This window comes from Eschrichtius robustus, chromosome 19, assembly GCF_028021215.1.
Source record: "Eschrichtius robustus isolate mEscRob2 chromosome 19, mEscRob2.pri, whole genome shotgun sequence".
NCBI lineage: Eukaryota > Metazoa > Chordata > Mammalia > Artiodactyla > Eschrichtiidae > Eschrichtius > Eschrichtius robustus.
Window position 1 is genome coordinate 9,492,272 of NC_090842.1, and position 17,964 is coordinate 9,510,235.

General features: G+C 45.9%; 2 protein-coding genes across 2 annotated transcripts in view; one reads left to right on the forward strand and one right to left on the reverse strand.

The window, feature by feature from the left end:
- Nucleotides 1–3,971, forward strand: part of MAF (MAF bZIP transcription factor) — a 362,648-nt gene extending 358,677 nt beyond the window's left edge. Inside the window, exon 3 of the mRNA XM_068529199.1 lies at nucleotides 3,811–3,971. The gene's annotated coding sequence lies outside the window, so the exon portion shown is untranslated. The remainder of the gene's footprint in view (nucleotides 1–3,810) is intronic.
- Nucleotides 3,972–4,023: 52 nt separating this feature from the next.
- Nucleotides 4,024–17,964, reverse strand: part of WWOX (WW domain containing oxidoreductase) — a 973,507-nt gene continuing 959,566 nt past the window's right edge. The window contains exon 9 of the mRNA XM_068529195.1: nucleotides 4,024–5,124. Within this exon, the coding sequence (XP_068385296.1) occupies nucleotides 4,936–5,124 (189 nt within the window). The 3' untranslated portion in view covers nucleotides 4,024–4,935. The remainder of the gene's footprint in view (nucleotides 5,125–17,964) is intronic.

Below are 17,964 nucleotides of genomic sequence, written 5' to 3' on the forward strand. Positions count from 1 at the left end.
CAGGTGCACACCTGTTTACAATCAGAACAGGAGAAAAGGTCTACGGGGCTGAAGCCAATATTGCTGGGTAAAGGGCATGGGCAGAATTTGTAGAGTTTATAACCAGACATGAGGCACCAGGAGGCGAAGCAGATCCCAGGCTTGGATAGGAAGCCAAAGAGTCTTCCTTTGTGAATAATTCACCCATTGTATACATTTATTTATATGTATACTGGTGGTCTACAGGCCATCCTGTAAACAGTGGGATTCAGTGGGAGGCACACGGACTTGAAGGCGATAGCCCTGGATTCACATGCTGCCTCTGCCGCCCACCAGCTAGGGGACCGTGGAAAGGTCACTTATTTTATGCTTATCATCTGAGCGTAAAATAAGAAGGTGGGTGGGATTTGCCTAGACTGGCAACTGGCACATAGTAGATGCTCAATAAATAGTACCTGCAAATAGTGGTAGTGATGATGGAAAACTAGGTATATATTACATATATATTACGTATGTATATACATATACTACATATATATATATCATGACAGATGGTGAGCAGTAGTCCTGGGTTTAGAATAAGCTAACAAAGGAATGAGGCTTTATGCTACCCACTTGCTCACCTGTCCAGGAATTGCACCACAGAATCAGCCACAGAAGTAAGATGCATCTGGCAGCAGCAATGGACCACAGAGACTGGCACCGTCTGACTGGGTGGATTCAGGGCATAATGGGCGAGAGGAGGCCTGGCTTTTGTTCTGGGGTCTCTGTTTATCAAGTAACCTGGAGAAGTTTTGGTAAAGCTGATTAGGACCTGTGTCCTGTGAAGACTCCTATTGACCCAGGATATAAATTTTTTTTATAGCTCTAACTTTGGTAGGGGTGTTACCCTAAATTTTGAATTTCCATAACGTGGCACTCCGTGTATGTTTGTTGGATGAATGATTGTATGAAGACTTAGTCTGACTTAGGGACCTTCTTCTTCTTTTTGTTTTTGTTAATTGAAGTATAGTTACTTTATAATGTTGTGTTAGTTTTCGGTGTATAGCAAGGTGATTCAGATCTGTGTATTCTTTTTCATATTCTTTTCCATTATAGTTTATTACAAGACATTGAATATAGTTCCCTGTGCTGTACAGTAGGACCTTGTTGTTTATCTATTTTACATATAGTAGTTTGTATATGCTAATCCCAAACTCCTAATTTATCTCTCCTACCCCCTCCTCTTTTCCCCTTTGGTAACCATAAGTTTGGTTTCTCTGTCTGTGAGTCTGTTTCTGTTTGGTAAGTAAGTTCATTTGTATCATATTTTAGATTCCATGTATAAGTGATATCATAGGATATTTGCCTTTCTCTGTTTGGCTTACTTCACTTAGTATGATAATCTCTAGTTGCATCCATGTTGCTGCAAATGGCGTTACTTCGTTCTTGTTTATGGCTGACTAATATTCCATTGTATATAGGTACCCCATCTTCTTTATTCATTCCTCCGTTGATGGACATTTAGTTTCCTTCCATGTCTCAGCTATCGTGAATAGTGCTGCAGTGAACACCGGGGTGCCTGTATCTTTCCGAATTATGGTTTTGTCTGGATATATGCCCAGGAGTGGGATTGCTGGATCATATGGCAACTTTATGTTTAGTTTTTTGAGGAACCTCCGTACTGTTCTCCATAGTGGCTGCACCAATCTACATCCCACCAACAGTGTGGGAAGGTTTAGGGAGCTTCTTGATTGAGGTGAATGCTTCCCTCCCCTGGTCAAGTTCCCTCACGCATCATCTTACCTCCTGATGCAGGATTCATATGGGCATCAGCACAGAGGCCTTAACGGTGCAAGGAGGCAGCAGGAGATGCTCCCCTGGTTCTCTGATATTTTGAACATGGCCTTGCCTGGTGACACTCCGACATCTTTTGTGCTGTGGCTTGACTCCCCCTTCACCAAATTCCTAATGCTGAGCTACAGTCAGACCCGTAACGTCACTTCTGTGCTCAGCCTGAGATGTTAAAACGGTGCCTCCTATTGGAAAGGACATTTTCAGCTTCTTGAAGGATCGGTGGCCTTGGTGCAGGGAAGTGTGTGACTTTGAAAAGAAACAGGCCTGGGTGTGAACAGCAGCTCTATCACTTATGAGCTGTGTGGACAGTGGCAAGTTATGAAACCGCTTGGCCTCAGATTCTTTATCCATAAGACGGGAAGAGGAGGCTGCCTGGGAGGACCTTGGTCACATTAGACGTAATTTTGCAGCCCGCCTGGCACAGTGGGTGGCTTGCGCTCATTCTCACAAGGATGGGAATTATTTTCATGGACGTAATGCTCGGTCACCAAGAATCGTCCTTTCCTTCAGAGGTCATTTATTAAGCACCTTCTGTATAACAGGAATAGTTCAAGGCACGGGGGCCACAGTTGTGAACAAAACAGACAAATCTCAGAGAGTTTATATTATAGGAGGTAGAGAGAGAAAATAGTAAATAGATAGACATATAACTTGTCCAATAGTATTGAGCGGTGTGGAGAAAAATAAAGGCGAGGGGGTGGGAAGACGGGGTGCCACTGTGAATGCGGTGGCCAGAATATCACCTCATCAGAAAGCGAGAAACCAGAATGCAGTGTGGGGAGAAGCCATTGCAGGTCTCTGGAAGAAAAGCAATTCAGCAGAGGCAACAGCAAGTATAAAGTCCTTGAGTAGGGAGGTTGCTTGGCTTATTTCAGGAGAACAAGAAGGCTAGCGTGGCTAAATGTAGTGAGTGAAGAGAAGATGCTAGAACATGAAATCAGAAAGTCTTCTGTGGACCAGATTATGGGAGAATTCCTTGGCTATGGTAAAAAAAAAATTTTGGGACTTTAGTCAGTGAGATGAGCGGTTGTATCGGTTAGTGTTTGCTGCGTAACAAGTAATCCTGAAACTTTGTGGGTTAACGTAACAAACTTATATTTTTTGCAGTTCTCTGGGTGGACTGGGGTATTTCTTCTCATCTGGGTTGGCTCGGCTGGGGCTACATGCTCTGGGATGGCCTCGCTTGCACGTCTAATGGGTAGTCTGCTGTCGGTTTGGGGAGCGCCCATGTGGCGCGCATTGTCCAGCAGGTTAACCCAGGCCATTCATAGGATGGTGGTTGCAGGATTCCAAAGAGCAACAAGAAAGGGCAAGCCCAGCGCACAAGCACATTTTAAATTGGCCAAAGCAAGTCATGTGGCCAAGGCCAGAGTTAGAGAGGGGACCACCCAAGGTGTGGAGACCGGGAGGAGAATTACAGTGGCCGCGTTTGCAAATGGTCTACCGCAGAAGCACTGGAGGGATTGGACCAGAAAAGTGACATTATCTGATGCATAGTCTGAAAGGCGCTATGACAATAAGGATTTTGTAAAGGGCGAATATAGCCAGATGGGAGGATGTAGCCAGGCTATGGACCACTGGAAAGCACTGGTGTTTGACTGACCACAGAGCCAGAGGCCCAGAAATTCATGACGTTGTCTGGGCTGAAGCTGCCACTGTCAAGAGGAGGCACAGTGACACACACCCTCTGCCCCCACCTTCCTGGTATTTCAGCAAAAGCTCTGTCTCCACCTTGCCAAAGTGGCCTTTCTTACATCCCTGCAGGAATGGCCTGGAAACCACAGTGTAAGTGATAACAGGATGAGTGGGGAAGCGCCTCCAAACCATCCCCCCTATTCTCCTAAGTAAGTAGAGATGGTTTCTAATCAATCACCAAGAACTTGGTAGTTACAGGGGGAACAAACCATTGCAGGACTGAAATGATCCATGATAACAAAACCTCCTAAGGTGAAATTAAGTGATAGTCATTTTTCTTTTTCTTTCTCTCTTCAACAGAAAGTATGATGCTGGCATGCTAATCGTGTGAGACAACTCGGCCCGCAGACAGCCACAAAGCACAAAAACAAAACAAAACTCAGAGAAGAAACGAGAATGGTGTTTTCCTGGCGTCTCCAAGAAGCGCTTTATTTTTCCTCTAGATTGCTTTTCTAAAAAAACAAGACAAGACAAAAAACAAAACTGAAACAAACATTTAAAGGAACAAGACAAAAAACTTCAGGTGATACTATTCAAGCATGTTCTTTTATTAAGCGTAGGATGAGAGGAACAAGAGGACATTGAAGCAGGATGCTGAACAGACACACTGAGGGGCTGTGAACCTCCGCGATGGCGTTGTTTCCCGAAACCGTGAGTGAGGAATGGAGGGAACAGCTTTTTAATCCCCCATCCCCAAAATATCCTGTAAGGGCGCAAGACTTCCTTTCCTGCCTGTCAAGGTATCTAGGGAATGATTTGCAAAATTTGTTATAATCGCTAAAGAATCTTTTGTATGGCTTTGGCCAGGGAGTTGGTGGACCAGTACTTGGTGACCCACTAATTGTGTGTATCCCACCCACTTCTAAGTGTCACCTCCATCTTGGCTGGAACAAGGTTCAGAAGGTCCTCTCTCCGGTAGTTGCCAAGCCCACTCCGACTTGATCAGGCTGAAGGAAATGGTTATCTCCTGGATCAGTGCAGCGAAGGATAAATACTGGCTTTTTTCTTCCCTAAATAGGAGAAAGCCAGCTCCTGGCTACGCTGTGCCTGGGGCGGGGCAGTGGGGCACCAGGCTGTCCTACACGGTGAGAACTGCTCGTGCTTCTACCGAGAGACGAAGAACCTACCGAGCAACTAAGCTTCACTTTCAAGCAGGCCATCACCAGGGAAGCAGAGGGACCCAAGCCTAACCCAGCCCCAGAAAAGACGTATTGTCCCTTTACCCCCAGAATTCCCTGCTTCCCATTGCTACCTAACGTTTTTCGCTCTGTTGTGACTACTCTTATATCCTTGACTCTGGCGGATCTGGGTCGGAGGGACATGGAAAGCCCTGGGATGATCAGTTGGAAGGGGTCCAGCGTTGGCAGTTACGCCCGAGCACTCACGAATGGTGGGCATGTGTGCTGATCCTTGCCGAGCGCCCGCTTAGCCGGACGGGCTGCCAAGTCCTTCCTGGATCAGCCTCTCGCTGAGCGCCCACAGGGCCCGGGCCGTGTCTTCGCTCTGGGCTTCCGTCGAGGGCAGGCAGCGGCAGCAGTTGTTGAAGTACATCCCTCCCAGACCCTCCAGTTCCGGGGCGGCAGCACAGTAGACGGTGGTGGCGGCTCCTTGTTGCTGGAAAGCAAAGAACAAAGACCACGGAACATTTTTTTAACTGGGAATGAGCAAGAGTCTCTCCCCGCCTGGTTCAGACGCATCTGGATCTCAGCACGGCCGAGGGTACTGAACTCAAAGCACATGACTGTAAAAGGTATGATGGGACCATCCTGGGAAAACGAGTTCATAAACTCCGCTCGTAAAGCCAGTGTGACTTTTTACACCTCATATAGGAAAAGGCTTTGAAAACAGACACGTCTATCAGTTAATCACATCAGATGTCTCTTCTGAGCAACGAGAAGAAGATGGGATCCTTTTGAACACGAGAGACCAAATTCATCCCACTTCCTCACTTCTCAAAGCATAATGTCATTTGACACCGAGAAGTTTCCAGAAACTTCTCTCTGAACTAAACCAACCACTCTAATCATGGCCCATCAGGTAGAAAACCAAGCGGAACTGGGGCCAGATTTTTCCTTATTCGTTGCCCGTGGGGCTGCTAGAGGAAGGGTTTGTGATGCTGTGTTAAAATGTTTGAGACACACGTATACACATATTCCCCACCATCACACGTGCCTCATGCAGACAGAAGACACGTTTGTGAGTTTATCCTTATCCTGGAAACCTTTTTATAAGAAGCGTCATATTCAGCCCATACTTGGCAATGGGACCGTGGCTTGGGGGGCCGTGTCCTCCCAGCCCCCTTCAAAACGCAAGTTGTAATGAGTGCAATTGATCACTTCCGATTGACCTTTTGAGTAGCAGTTGGCGCTGTGGCTAGGGGTGTGTGTGTGTCCGGGCTGACAGAATGCTGTCAGGGATGCTGGAAAGAGGGCAAGAAATCACTTTGCTTTGCAAGCCATAATTAAAGATAATAGGCTGGTGTTCATAGGGAGACACCGTCGGCACGGCTCTCATTTAAAACCAACACAGTTTATCTGGCGTCTTATGATTATTTATGTGCATCACAACCCTTGCTGCGTCAACTAATTATCAGTTGATAGAGAAGCGGGGGTGGGAGGCAGAGGAGGATGGAGAAAGATAACTGGGGATAAGGCCACCATTAGGAAAACATTAAGGACATCTAATTGAGAGGGAAATGAGTTTCCATCCCCACCCAAAAGCTTACTCTTTTTCTCCCCCTACAGGGTTTAAATTGTGCCCAAGCAGAGAGCTTACTGGAGATCATCCCCCCCATAGGGTCTGGTTTGCATTCACCATGGTTGTTTCGTATAAGCATCGGGAGCCAAGGTCATTCTGAGAATCAAGGTCTCAAGGTATTATAAATTTTAGGAAAGTACGATAAAGTAGACTTGGGGGTTTTGTTGCAGGGGGGCGGGGGGACATTTATTGAATTTCTCTGAAAACCAAATGGTCGAATACATTGAAGTGACATGCTTGTGCCGAGGAGGGTGGCGTGGAGTGGGAATGGGACACTTGAGTTCTGATAATAACGGGCTGCTTGACTGTATTGGACAAGACCCTTTGGTACAGAATTTGAACCTCTGACGTGACTTCGCTTTAACGAAATAGTAATTCGGTGTGTTATTTCCCCAGCCCTCTCGCCCATGCCCACTCCCCAAATAGCCAATTGTTTATTTTCTTGGGTTCACCTGTTTCTTTTCAAATTGATTTGTGTGGCTCAGGTCTAATGGACATGAGCCCACGTCATCCAAATGTCCTTTCACTGAATTATTATTCCTAATACCCCTTAGCTTAGCACATTTATCTAACGAATTTCCAGTGGCTTATCTGACTCCCCTGAATCCCATGTGGGGAAAAAAGGCAAGCAAAGCACCTCTAAAGACAAATGGAAGAGCTGAGATGCTCGTCTCGCCAACCCAAGCAAATACCATCTTGGCCTCAATTCTTAGCAGATGTCAGGTGGAGATGGTGTTTTGAATAATTTTCTGGATATCTGTTTTCGATTTCCATTTTACTTTGCAACTGCCAAAACCACCAAAGAAAGAGTGGTCAGGGCCCTTTGGCATCAGCTCTCAAGTGGTGGGAGAAGCCAGTCAGCTCATTCCTAAATCCAGGCCCCCTCAACCCCACCCCAGAGTGGTTATAGTATCAGCATTCATACATCACAACAAACTGGCCTTTCACAGCTCCACCAATCCCGAGAAAAGATCAAAGTTGGCCACTTGGGAAAGCAACAAACGGAATTCTTCCCAACCCAGTGTAATCTTTTGCCACTCTGACCTTCTAAAATGATAGCATGCGGCACTCTCTTGCATTGTTGGAATGGTATTTTTGCAGAGAAATTCTGCGCTTACATTGATTCAGAATCGAGTTGATGAGGGAGCCGGGGGGCATGCATTTTTCCCTCCACGGAATGTGAAAGCAATCGCAATCGACCTCATTTCATGTAAACCGCCACTTGGCTACCATGCTGAAAAACAATAAAGTTGAGTAAAGCCCAATCTTTTATCAAGAGCTGGCTTTGATTCCTTTGCCACTAGGCTCAGGGTGATACACAATTTAAGTCTCATCACCAGCGGTGCTGACTCTGTAGAAGAACACAGTACAGCAGGGCACCTGAAAGCAAAGACCACCTTTTCCACTCCGAAGATCAACTGTGCACATTTGGCAAAGAAAGACTGGACCGTGAAGTAGTGACAACATCTTTTCGTCCCAAGCCCACGACCCTTTCGGCTTCTCAGGGAACGCTCTTTTCAGCTGCACCCATGGCAGCCTCTGAGTGACATCTTTATATGAGCAGGTGGGATGACGGTTTAATAACAAGTTCTAATTTGGGGCTCATCAGCTTTTCGGCCTATCACCAGAATGAGATGGAGCCACATTAGGAAATCTCATTAGTAAATAAGCTGGTACTGCTGATACAAGATAAAACATTTTTAAACTGCTTGATTGATAGAAGAAAAATTTTTAAACAGCACTTTCATCACCATCAAATGACTTTCCTGCCACTGTGGGGGGCATCAGTCCGTAATCCAGAAAAAAATGAAAGAGCCCTATCAAGGAAATGACGTTAACAGCAAACAACTCTGTTATAAAATATCCGCCTTGCTGGTTGGCACCACTGCTTACTGATCCATCGTGATAAGATAATAGCAATATCATGACATATAAACACTAGCTGGAGCTGTGGGTTCCCCTCAGCGATTTTTTAAGAACAAATTCATGGGAAGCCTGGAGGCTGCATGCCGTTGCTGATCATGGGAACCGGGGTGGCGACTCTATCCTGTAGCGACGGCAGTGAGTTAGGGTGCGGATCACACGGGGCCGAGGATTTCTGGGAAGCCCAGTAGAATCTATAATCACGCCTGAATGCCATTTCTGATCTAGTCAAACATGTGCGAGCTGCCAAAGGAGAACTACGCCATCAATCTTTATAGCGTCTGTAAAATTACCCAGGATTCTTGTTTGGGATTAAGTTAAGAGCACCTGGGTAATAAGGGGGTTCATCATTCTCTTTCAGAAATCATTTGTCGGATGAGCGGCACAGTCTTCAACTACAGAAAGGTGGGATTTAGAAAGCAGTTACTGTTCATTTATCGTTGGGGCCCTGAGATCTAAATCATCCATCCTTCCAAAGCCCTTGGTTGGGATGAAACGGTGACGGAGCCGCGTTCCATCAACATTTACTTGATAACCGCTAGCCATCAATTTGCAGCTGTCCGCCCGGACTCCAAATGAATATTGACTCTTTGCAAGAGAAAGGTACAGGGGTTTCTGATCAACAATCTAGGCTTAAGGAAAAATCCACCCACATGTTAATATTTGTAATGCCTTGGTAGGTACTCTAATATAACTTACGTTTTAATAAGGACACATGTTACACAATTATGTTTAGTTTTCAGGTTTCTCTACTTTTAAAATGCATGCTTCTTTAAAAAAGAAAGAATAAATTCCTGTCTTAAAATAGATTTAACTCTGAGACACATAAAAAAGACACACTACCATGGGATATCTGTATATTCAGTGATTTTGGGGAGTAGCAGATGTCCTAAGATTGCTTTCCTACAGACACGTCGGTATCGGGACACCGCGCAGCAAATGCTGAGTGAATCAATCTATGCAAAAAGTGGAGTTGAGTAAGGGAAGGCAGCACAGAACTTACACTGGACTTGGAACCCCATGGGCAGGGAAGGAGAACGTCCCTTCTGGAAGCGGGCACTGATGATGGTGCTGAATTCCCGGGACAGAGAAGTTTGCAGGTGTCACAGGAAGAGAAGACAGGTGCCTCTTCGAACCCTCAAAGCTTTCCCTGTTACTCATCTGGGGTCTGTGAGGCAAAGCAAACAATTTCCAAGTGCAGAACTGATGCAACGCCCCGGTGAGTACAGCAGAATCATTTATCCCGGAGCCTTGGTGGAGATGGGGCAGTGAATGCAGGTGCCACAGGTGGGACTGATGGCCGCCCTCTCAGTCTCTTCATGTCTCCCAATAACCCTCCCCAAAGAGAGTTTTCAGCTACCCTACTGGAAACGTGCGACGCGGTGTCTGTCTCAGGGTTCACCTCCTGAGACTGGGGTGCCCGGAGCACAGCTGTTCTCAGCAATAGGACGGTTTAAATCTCTGATTTGAGAGAAAAAAGCAAAGCAAGCTGCTCCAAAAGGTTACGTGTTCCCTACTCACCATCTGAGAACAATCTTTTAAGCTGACAGGTGAGCCACGTATTCTGTCTGTTAGTTCATAGAGCAATGCAGCTTATGCAGGCATGAGGCTCAAGGGCCTCCCTGCTCGTGTGACCACAACCAACCCCTCGCCCTCCTGCCTGGGTGTGGAATGAGTGCAAATCAATAATATACCAACTTCCGCCAAAATGACGCGAGACGGGAGACGACAGAGAACGTGCCTCGAAAGGACCCTTTTCCTCCACACTGTCGAGCTTTTCTAGTGAGTCGTCGCGTACGGGGACTGTGTAAGTGGTAACGATGGCCAGCATCTCCTGAGAGCTTGCCATTGCTCTGGCACTGTGCAGAAAGCTTTGTAAGCACCATATTCTAACCCGCACACAGCTCTACCAGCCAGGGACGATCATTATCCCCATTTACAGGGAAGCCTACTTAGTACCAGAGCTCAAAAGCAACTCGTCCAAAAGCCACACAGATCATCACACAGATTGACCCTCCGGAATCCATGCCAGATGCAGTACAAAACCTCCTTCCCAAACTTGCGACACAAATTGGCAGGCTGCCCATTCCCTGTGTCTCCCGTTTGGCTGAAGCTACCTTAGGAGGAGTCCTCTTTCCCTTCTCAGCCAGGCCACGTCTGGCCACAGTGTGGCCGAAAATTAAATGGATGGGCTGCACGTTTAATTTTTAAAAAACGGGCTGTCATGTGCTCACCTGAGAAATGTTGGGAGGAGATTTTCCCATTGTTGATTTAGGCAGTGAACTAAATTGAAATTATATCCATTTGGATTAACAAAAATGAAGACCCAGCGCCACCTCAGAAGATCCAATGGCCAGTGACCCTTAACAAAACCATCACCTGATTCAAAATGCCACCTCCAGGTGCCAGATGGGACCAGCTGTGAACCTACTACTCTTGGACGATCGACTTTTTTTCAAAGCCTGAACGGAACCACATCAAAACCAGTGAAACCCCGAGCAATCTCCGTCTTATAAATTCACACACGTGTACAATGAATACGGCCTTTTGGAGGATAATATCTGACGTGTTACATCAGGTTTGCAGAGGAAACTGATCGACCTCCCTCTCCTGGCCTCCTCCAATTAATTCCTGAGAAATTAATTCCTGCAAATTCCTAAGAAGTGATTCCTACGAAGGCGTCAAACAATATAGGCTTAGGTACCTGCAAATACTTCTTGTAGATATCGTAATAGAACTTTCTTCATAGCCCTCGGGAGTTTTGCTCACAGGCTGCTCTTAGCATTTATTACAGAAGGGAAATCCACTCAATTTCTCAAGTAGAAAAAGTGAAGAGGGTCAGGAAAGCGGATATTTGTTTTTAACTGAGGAGGCTGGGAAAGTCTTCGAGAATGTTCTGGAGAATCCATTTAGATCACATGCAGATCTTAGCCTGACGGAAGAGAATGTGTACCTACCACCATGTGTTTGTTAGGATATTTACCTCTTGCCTCAGGGAAAGAGTTTCTTTGCTAAAGAGGATCACAAACGTGGAAAGCCTCAGAGGTTCCTTTTCAGCTGACTGTCTCTCCCGTGGCAGGTAAAGGAGTACCATTCCCTGGGTGACCTTGGGACACCGGGTTCGATGGCAGTTGCTCTGAAGGAGAGCTAAGCCGTGGGATATGCCAGTGCATCACCATCGGTGCAGTGGGTCCTGGCACAGCACACAGCCCCAAAAAGTAGACGGCAGTTTGAGTGAGAGGTGTTTGAGGGGCACAAATGGGACAGAGCTTTCACACAGCAGATGTGCACACGTCTTCGTTGGGAGAGAATCACGATGACATGGAGGCTTTCTTATTTGCAATTGAGGCACCCCAAATATTATGCCCCCAAATCCACATCAGGCTACGGAGACCATGCTAGTCTCCTTGACAAAAGCCATGAAATCTCTAGCAAGACCATTAAGCAGTTTTAAGAGACTGACTTGAAGACCAGGGCAGATCGAGTTGGAAAGTCAGGAGGACGGTGGCTGTGATTCTCTGAGAAATCTTTGTAGGAACAAGCCCAGGGGCCAGTAGGTTCAGGATGGAAAGCTGGAAAGGACTTTTAAAGGCAGAAGAGCATATCTGTCTTTGCTGGCCTTAGGTTTGGGGGAGGGGTAGGCAGACACTCCCGACCATCCAAAGAGGTCCAGAGCCATGTTTGTTCTGGAAAGCAAGGCTCCCGAGGATTTTTGCTTAGGCTAATCGGCAGCACTTCGGGGCAGAGTGGCCCTGGGAGGTTTGCAGGACTGTGTTTTCAATTGGCTGAACTGTTCTGAACTTTCCCTTGACATGAATGAGGCCCTCTTCCTACCCGCTTTGTGTTCCAGAATCCTTGCCGTAAGCATGGCAGGGGTTCCATGACAGATTGATGGCTGGTCTCAAAAGAGTGAAGGTGGAACATTTAGCATGACTTCATCGTCCTGAGACCTGCTGTTATTTCTAGACGTGCTCTGGTGGAGTGGGAGTCCTCCAAAGGAGGGAAGGGAAAAGGAAAGGCTAAGTACAGTCCAGGTGGGTGACATTATTCATGCCTGTTCTACCTTCCTTTTGTGCCAGAGATGTTCTGGAACTGATTGGGCTGGAGAGACGGTCTCATTAAAAATAAGAGAAGACGTTGTTACACCTGGAACAACATCTCTGTTAGATCCATGAAAGCATTCCCTGGGCATTCTGTGCTGATACTGCCTGGGCTGCCCACGTTGCTTTTCAAGCAGGGAGTTGTCTTGCTGGGCTGGGAAACTGCACTGGGGTATCCACTCTTCCACGGGTTAGTTTGAAATGGCTAAGACAGAAGGATCTTAGAAATGTGCCACCAAAATAAGCATCATCCTTCCACCTGGGACAAATCCGATGGCCCGTTCCTGAAATATTCCAACCCGGCCACCTGGACACTAGTGCCGAAGGACTACTGAGTGTTCTTGAGAGCTCAAAGAAGGCATTTAGCTTGTGTTAATTTGGAACGTTTTTACTTCTTTAACCTTGGTTCTAGCTAGCTCTGTATACTGTATATAAATGTATGCCTCTGTATTTGCCATGTATACTGAAATAAACCTTTAAAGTTATCGCCAGGCAGAATGAATGGGTTCAGTTCTAATATGATGGTGCAAAGCATATCTTCACAGTACAAGTGAAACAGACAGCTTCCCCCCTTCCCTTCTTCGGCACAGAATTGCACCACTGAGTTGGCCTGCCACGCTGGCTCTTTTAGAAAACCATAGAGCTGACCATTTTTGTGAGCAGGCAAACCCCAAACAAACAAGCTGTTTGTTGCCATTATAAGGTTGACGGTTCGTTTACACTTAGGACACAGAGAGAGTCTACGACCTAGTACCGAAAACGCATTGGTGATGGGGGGAATAAAACCCACAGGGTGTTCTCTGAGGAGGCCACACGGCATCGTGGTAAGAAATCCACGAACTCTTAACTCTTCCGGCAGCGACTTAAGAGAATGGCGTCTACAGCAATCAGATCTCACAGGCAGCCCACCCTCCGCCCTCCGCGTCCAGCCACACTGTTTCAAGTCAAGTCAAGTCAAGCACGTCTGCGTTAGGCTTGTGCCTTTTCATAGAGGGCTCTCTGCGAAGGATCATTTCTCAGGCTCAGAGAGAGACGCTGGCCTTGTTGATATTTCATTTAGAACATACTGCGGAGAGCATCTCATTTATATTACTTCCATAATTAATGGGGAGAGCTTAGGCACTGCCTTTGCACAGACGGATCTCGTCACAGTGGTCGATGGGGAGAGGAGAAACGATAGGTATTTCATTCACCAGCAGCGTGTCGCTAGTTAGTGGGAAATGATCACGTATGCTGTTGCTTTAATTGCCAGGGTAAATAATTCTGCCTCGGTGTAAGGGAACATTTTAAAGCACTTGGTGCAAATAGACTAGAAACAAAACACACACACACACACACACACACACACACACACACACACACACAAAATTACCTTGATTATGCAACACCTTAGCATAGAAAGTTACAAAGGTATGTCGTTTTTTAAAATTGCATTCTATCGTGCAAATAGTCTCTAAATATGCATGTGCTGACTACTCATCTACTGTATTTTAGGAAATACAATTAGGCCGCCTTTCTCTTCTCCTGTGTAGACTGTAAATACCTGTAGATCTTTCTCTTGCTTCCTTATGTAAATATATGTAAATACTAACAAGCTCTGCATGCTGATATTCTAGGCAATTTCAGGTACTTTTATAATCTGAAGGCATGTACTTGAAGTGGTTTGTTAAAAGGAAAAAAAAAAAAAAAAAAAAAAAACCCCACCTCTCTCAAACTCTTGAAAGCTGAATAGAAATTAAAGATTTCTTCCTAGACTGTTGTGGTTTCTTTTGTTTGCCTTCTCCTCTCTCAACAGGGTCCCCCACTTAGGCTCCCTCACCTACTGCCAGGAAAGGGACACCTGGGCATCCACCGGACCCAGGAACAGTGGCTGAACTACGTGGTTTGGGTTTTTACACACTTTCCTTTGGTTTCTCTAAACGACTTCTAGAATCTCAAGGTAGGCGTCTTTGGGTTTTTCTATCGAAAGAATCGGGAGTAAAAATAATAATTCGTACCTACTGTTCCCCTACTACGTTACCAAGCACAGGGCTCGAGGCTTTACGTCCCCACAACCCTAAGAAAGGACCCCGTCAGTCATTCCCATTTCAAAGATGCAGAAACTGAGTCACAGCAAGATGAGCACGTGCCTAAAGTGACAAAAACCATTAAATGCCTCTCAAACGCCAATTCTTTCCTGTATACCAAGGGTCAGTAAGTAAACTTTTTCTGCAAAGGGTGACAGAGGAAATATTTTAGGCTCTGTAGGCCCTACGGTCTCCATCACAACGACTCAGACCTGCCACTGTTCTGAAAACAGCCATAGACAACACATACCCCAGTGAACATGGCTGTGTTCCAATAAAACTTTATTTACAAACACCTCTTCCCTACACCCAAAGCTCAGTTACTCTTCAACAGACCATTACCCTTTCCCTTTCGAATACGTTTATGTATTTGATGGGAACTCATTTGATCAACTGAAAAGTCTCCATCTCTTCCTTGTATGTAGCAACACTATTTGCAGACGCCGTGAAGTTTTAGGGGAGCAAAAAAAAATGAAGACCCTCGAGCTTATAAATCAAACTCTTCCTCAGACAAATCTCACTGCCAGGTTTCAATTTAGTTATCTTTTCGTTTTCATAAATGGGGATGGAGGGAAAATGTATGAAAGACTAAGGTAAAAAGAAAGAAGTCAAGCGACACTCACCCTTCAATGAGGGGAAGGAGGCCATTACCTCAGGTATCTATGGAAACCAAGCTGCACGTAAACTTTTTAATGGTTGGAAAACAGCGTTGGCTTTTGAAGATGTTTTTCCCAAGTAGGATGCTTCGGTGTAAATGCATTAATTGACAGTTTCCTTCGGGACTTTTTTATTGAAGTTTCCAAACTAAATTTCACGGCACAAGGAACTCTCTGGGGCCCTTGAAGAATGCTGCAAAGTTAGGGCTTTAGAAAACTGAGCCAGCTCTGGCATCCTGTACAAATCCAAGCCAATTCCCCTATAGAGCGAGTGAAGAAGCAGCCCTCACTGCCTGTAGTTTTCCCTTTTTAAAAGGCCCCCTGCATTCACCTGGGGATGGGAGAGAACCTTTCTAACCTCAGCTGAACAAGAATCAGTATCATCCCTTGAGTCGTGGAGAGGCATGAGAATAAGGAGTGGGAAGAGGAAAGATCGATCTGGGTATTTTTGCAGATTGGGTGGCAGTGTGGGGTGGTGGGAAAAGCCCAGGAGCCGAAGTCTGAGATAGATAGATAGATACGTGAATTCGAGTCCCGACTTCGCCACCTGGCAGCTCTGTGACAAGGCACTGAGCCTCGGTCTCCCCATCTATGAAATGGACATTGTAACAGCCCTTTCACCGGGTTCTTGGGACGACTGGTTGTAACAATTGGAGATTTCCTGAGTACACCATAGATAGATACTACTTCAATCCTGGCCACAAGTCCGCTTATTAAAAATTTGAAGGAGGAAGCATACAGATCAAAATAGCTCATCTGTCCTTCATCTGAGGGACTTAAAAGTAGGGCGGGGGTGGACATTTCTACCTTCTAAGCAAGAAATTCAAGACGCAGTCACTTTTCTCACCAATCTTTACCCAGCATCTCTGGGTACCAGGCTAGCCATGGATTCCACGGCTCTTCGGCTCCCCCAACCACAGCAACAAGAACCAAGTTCACATCCATGAAACTGGGGCACTGACATCTGAACACAGCCACAGTCATGTATTAAGCGCTGTAAAATTCCAGACCCCGCCCCCTGCCCTGGCCCTTTATACATATCTACTCTAAATCTCCCAATATCCCCGGGCAATAATTCCTAGAAAAGGGGATGGACAGGACGATAAGAGAGCAGGTGCAGTTTTGTGGGGTTTTTTTTAAGTGCAGTATTCCTTAAAAAACTAAAAACAGAGTTGCCATATAATCCAGCAATCCCACTCCTGGGCATATATCTGGAGAAAACCATAATTCAAAAAGATACATGCACCCCCAATGTTCACTGCAGCACTATTCACAATAGCCAAGACCTGGAAACAACCTAAATGTCCATCGACAGACAAATGGATAAAGAAGATGTGGTACATATATACAATGAAATACTACTCAGCCATGAAAAAGAATGAAATAATGCCATTTGCAGCAACATGGATGCAACTAGAGATTATCACAGTAAGTGAAGTAAGACAGAGAAAGCCAAATACCACGTGATATCATTTATATGTGGCATCTAAGAAAAATGATACAAACTTATCCGCAAAACAGAAACAGACTCACAGACTTCAGAAGCAAACTTATGGTTACCAAAGGGGAAATGTGAGGGGAAGGGGTAAATTAGGAGTTGTTTGGGATTAACAGATACATATCACTATATATAAAACAGATAATCAACAAGGACCCACTGTATAGCACAGGGAACTCTACTCAGTAGTCTGTAATAACCTATATGGGAAAAGATTCTGAAAAAGAATGTTTATATGAATAGGTATAACTAAATCACATAGCTGTATACCTGAAACTAACACAACATTGTGAATCAACTATTCTCCAATATAAAATAAAAATTAAATTTTAAAAAAGTGCAGTAAAAATGTAGAATCTAGGTGTTGGGTAGATGGGTGGTTGCCACATTATTCTTTCAAATTTTCTATTCGAAAACTTGTGTAATAAAATGTTAGAAAAATACATGGATCCATCCCTGTGGGGTATTAGCCCCATCTTACAGAGGAGAAGACTGAGGCACAGAAGTGGTCTGGACTGGCCTAGTGTCCTCCACCTGGTAAGTGGTGACATCCTCTTTGAAATCCATGCCCAGCTGGCTCCAGTGTTGCTTCTATGATGGGCCCCTTTGCATCTCTGTTACACCTTGTAGGGTCAATTAACCCTGCCTCTCTTATTCCACTGGTTGAATTTTTGCCTCCAAGCATGAAAACTGGTTTTCTCACACTCTTCCCGCCAGGCAGGCAGATCTTGGGGCCTCCAGCTCAGAGCCCAGAAATCAATTAGCTCAACAGCAAAAGTGACCCGTGTATGAATGGATGTAAATTTGTATCCATTCACCTGGTGGCTGTTTAATTTGGCTTTTGATTCTAATGCAGCTCCTGAAGACGTAGGGTTATTCTCACTCACTGAAAACGTGCCACCAGGTTCAGAAATACTGATGCCCCACCACCACCAGCACGTTGACAGTGCCTGTGATTTGGACCCAAAGCTCTGAGAGAGGGGGACGGGCAGGCTGCGTGGGAGACATGCGCAGTGAAAATCGACCAGCTGCCTGTGGCTGGATGCGGTCACAGGCAGGAGGCAAGGGCTGCTGGCGTCTGGGCTGCAAGAGATGGTTGGATGGGAAACTCTCTGGCCTGACCTGTCCTCCAGCTCAGACTCCCCCCTTCTAGCTGTGGCAGATTCCACATTCCTACCTTGAGCAGCTAAGAGACAACTTCAGCCCAATCCCAACGATTTCGGCAGGGAGCCCAGGCGGCCCTAAATCCAGGTGTAAACTTTTCTATTGGTCGGAAATTCTCCTCCTAGCCGACCCACCTCACCCACTTTCCCTTCCAACCCCGGGAGAGATGAAACCTACACATCATCCTCCGGCCTTCCCTGTAGAAACCCGCCAGTCACCTGCCCCAGCGCCTCCCCTTTAGCCATTGCCCAACCCAGGTACAGTCACGTCAGTCATCTCCCAGCCCCTTA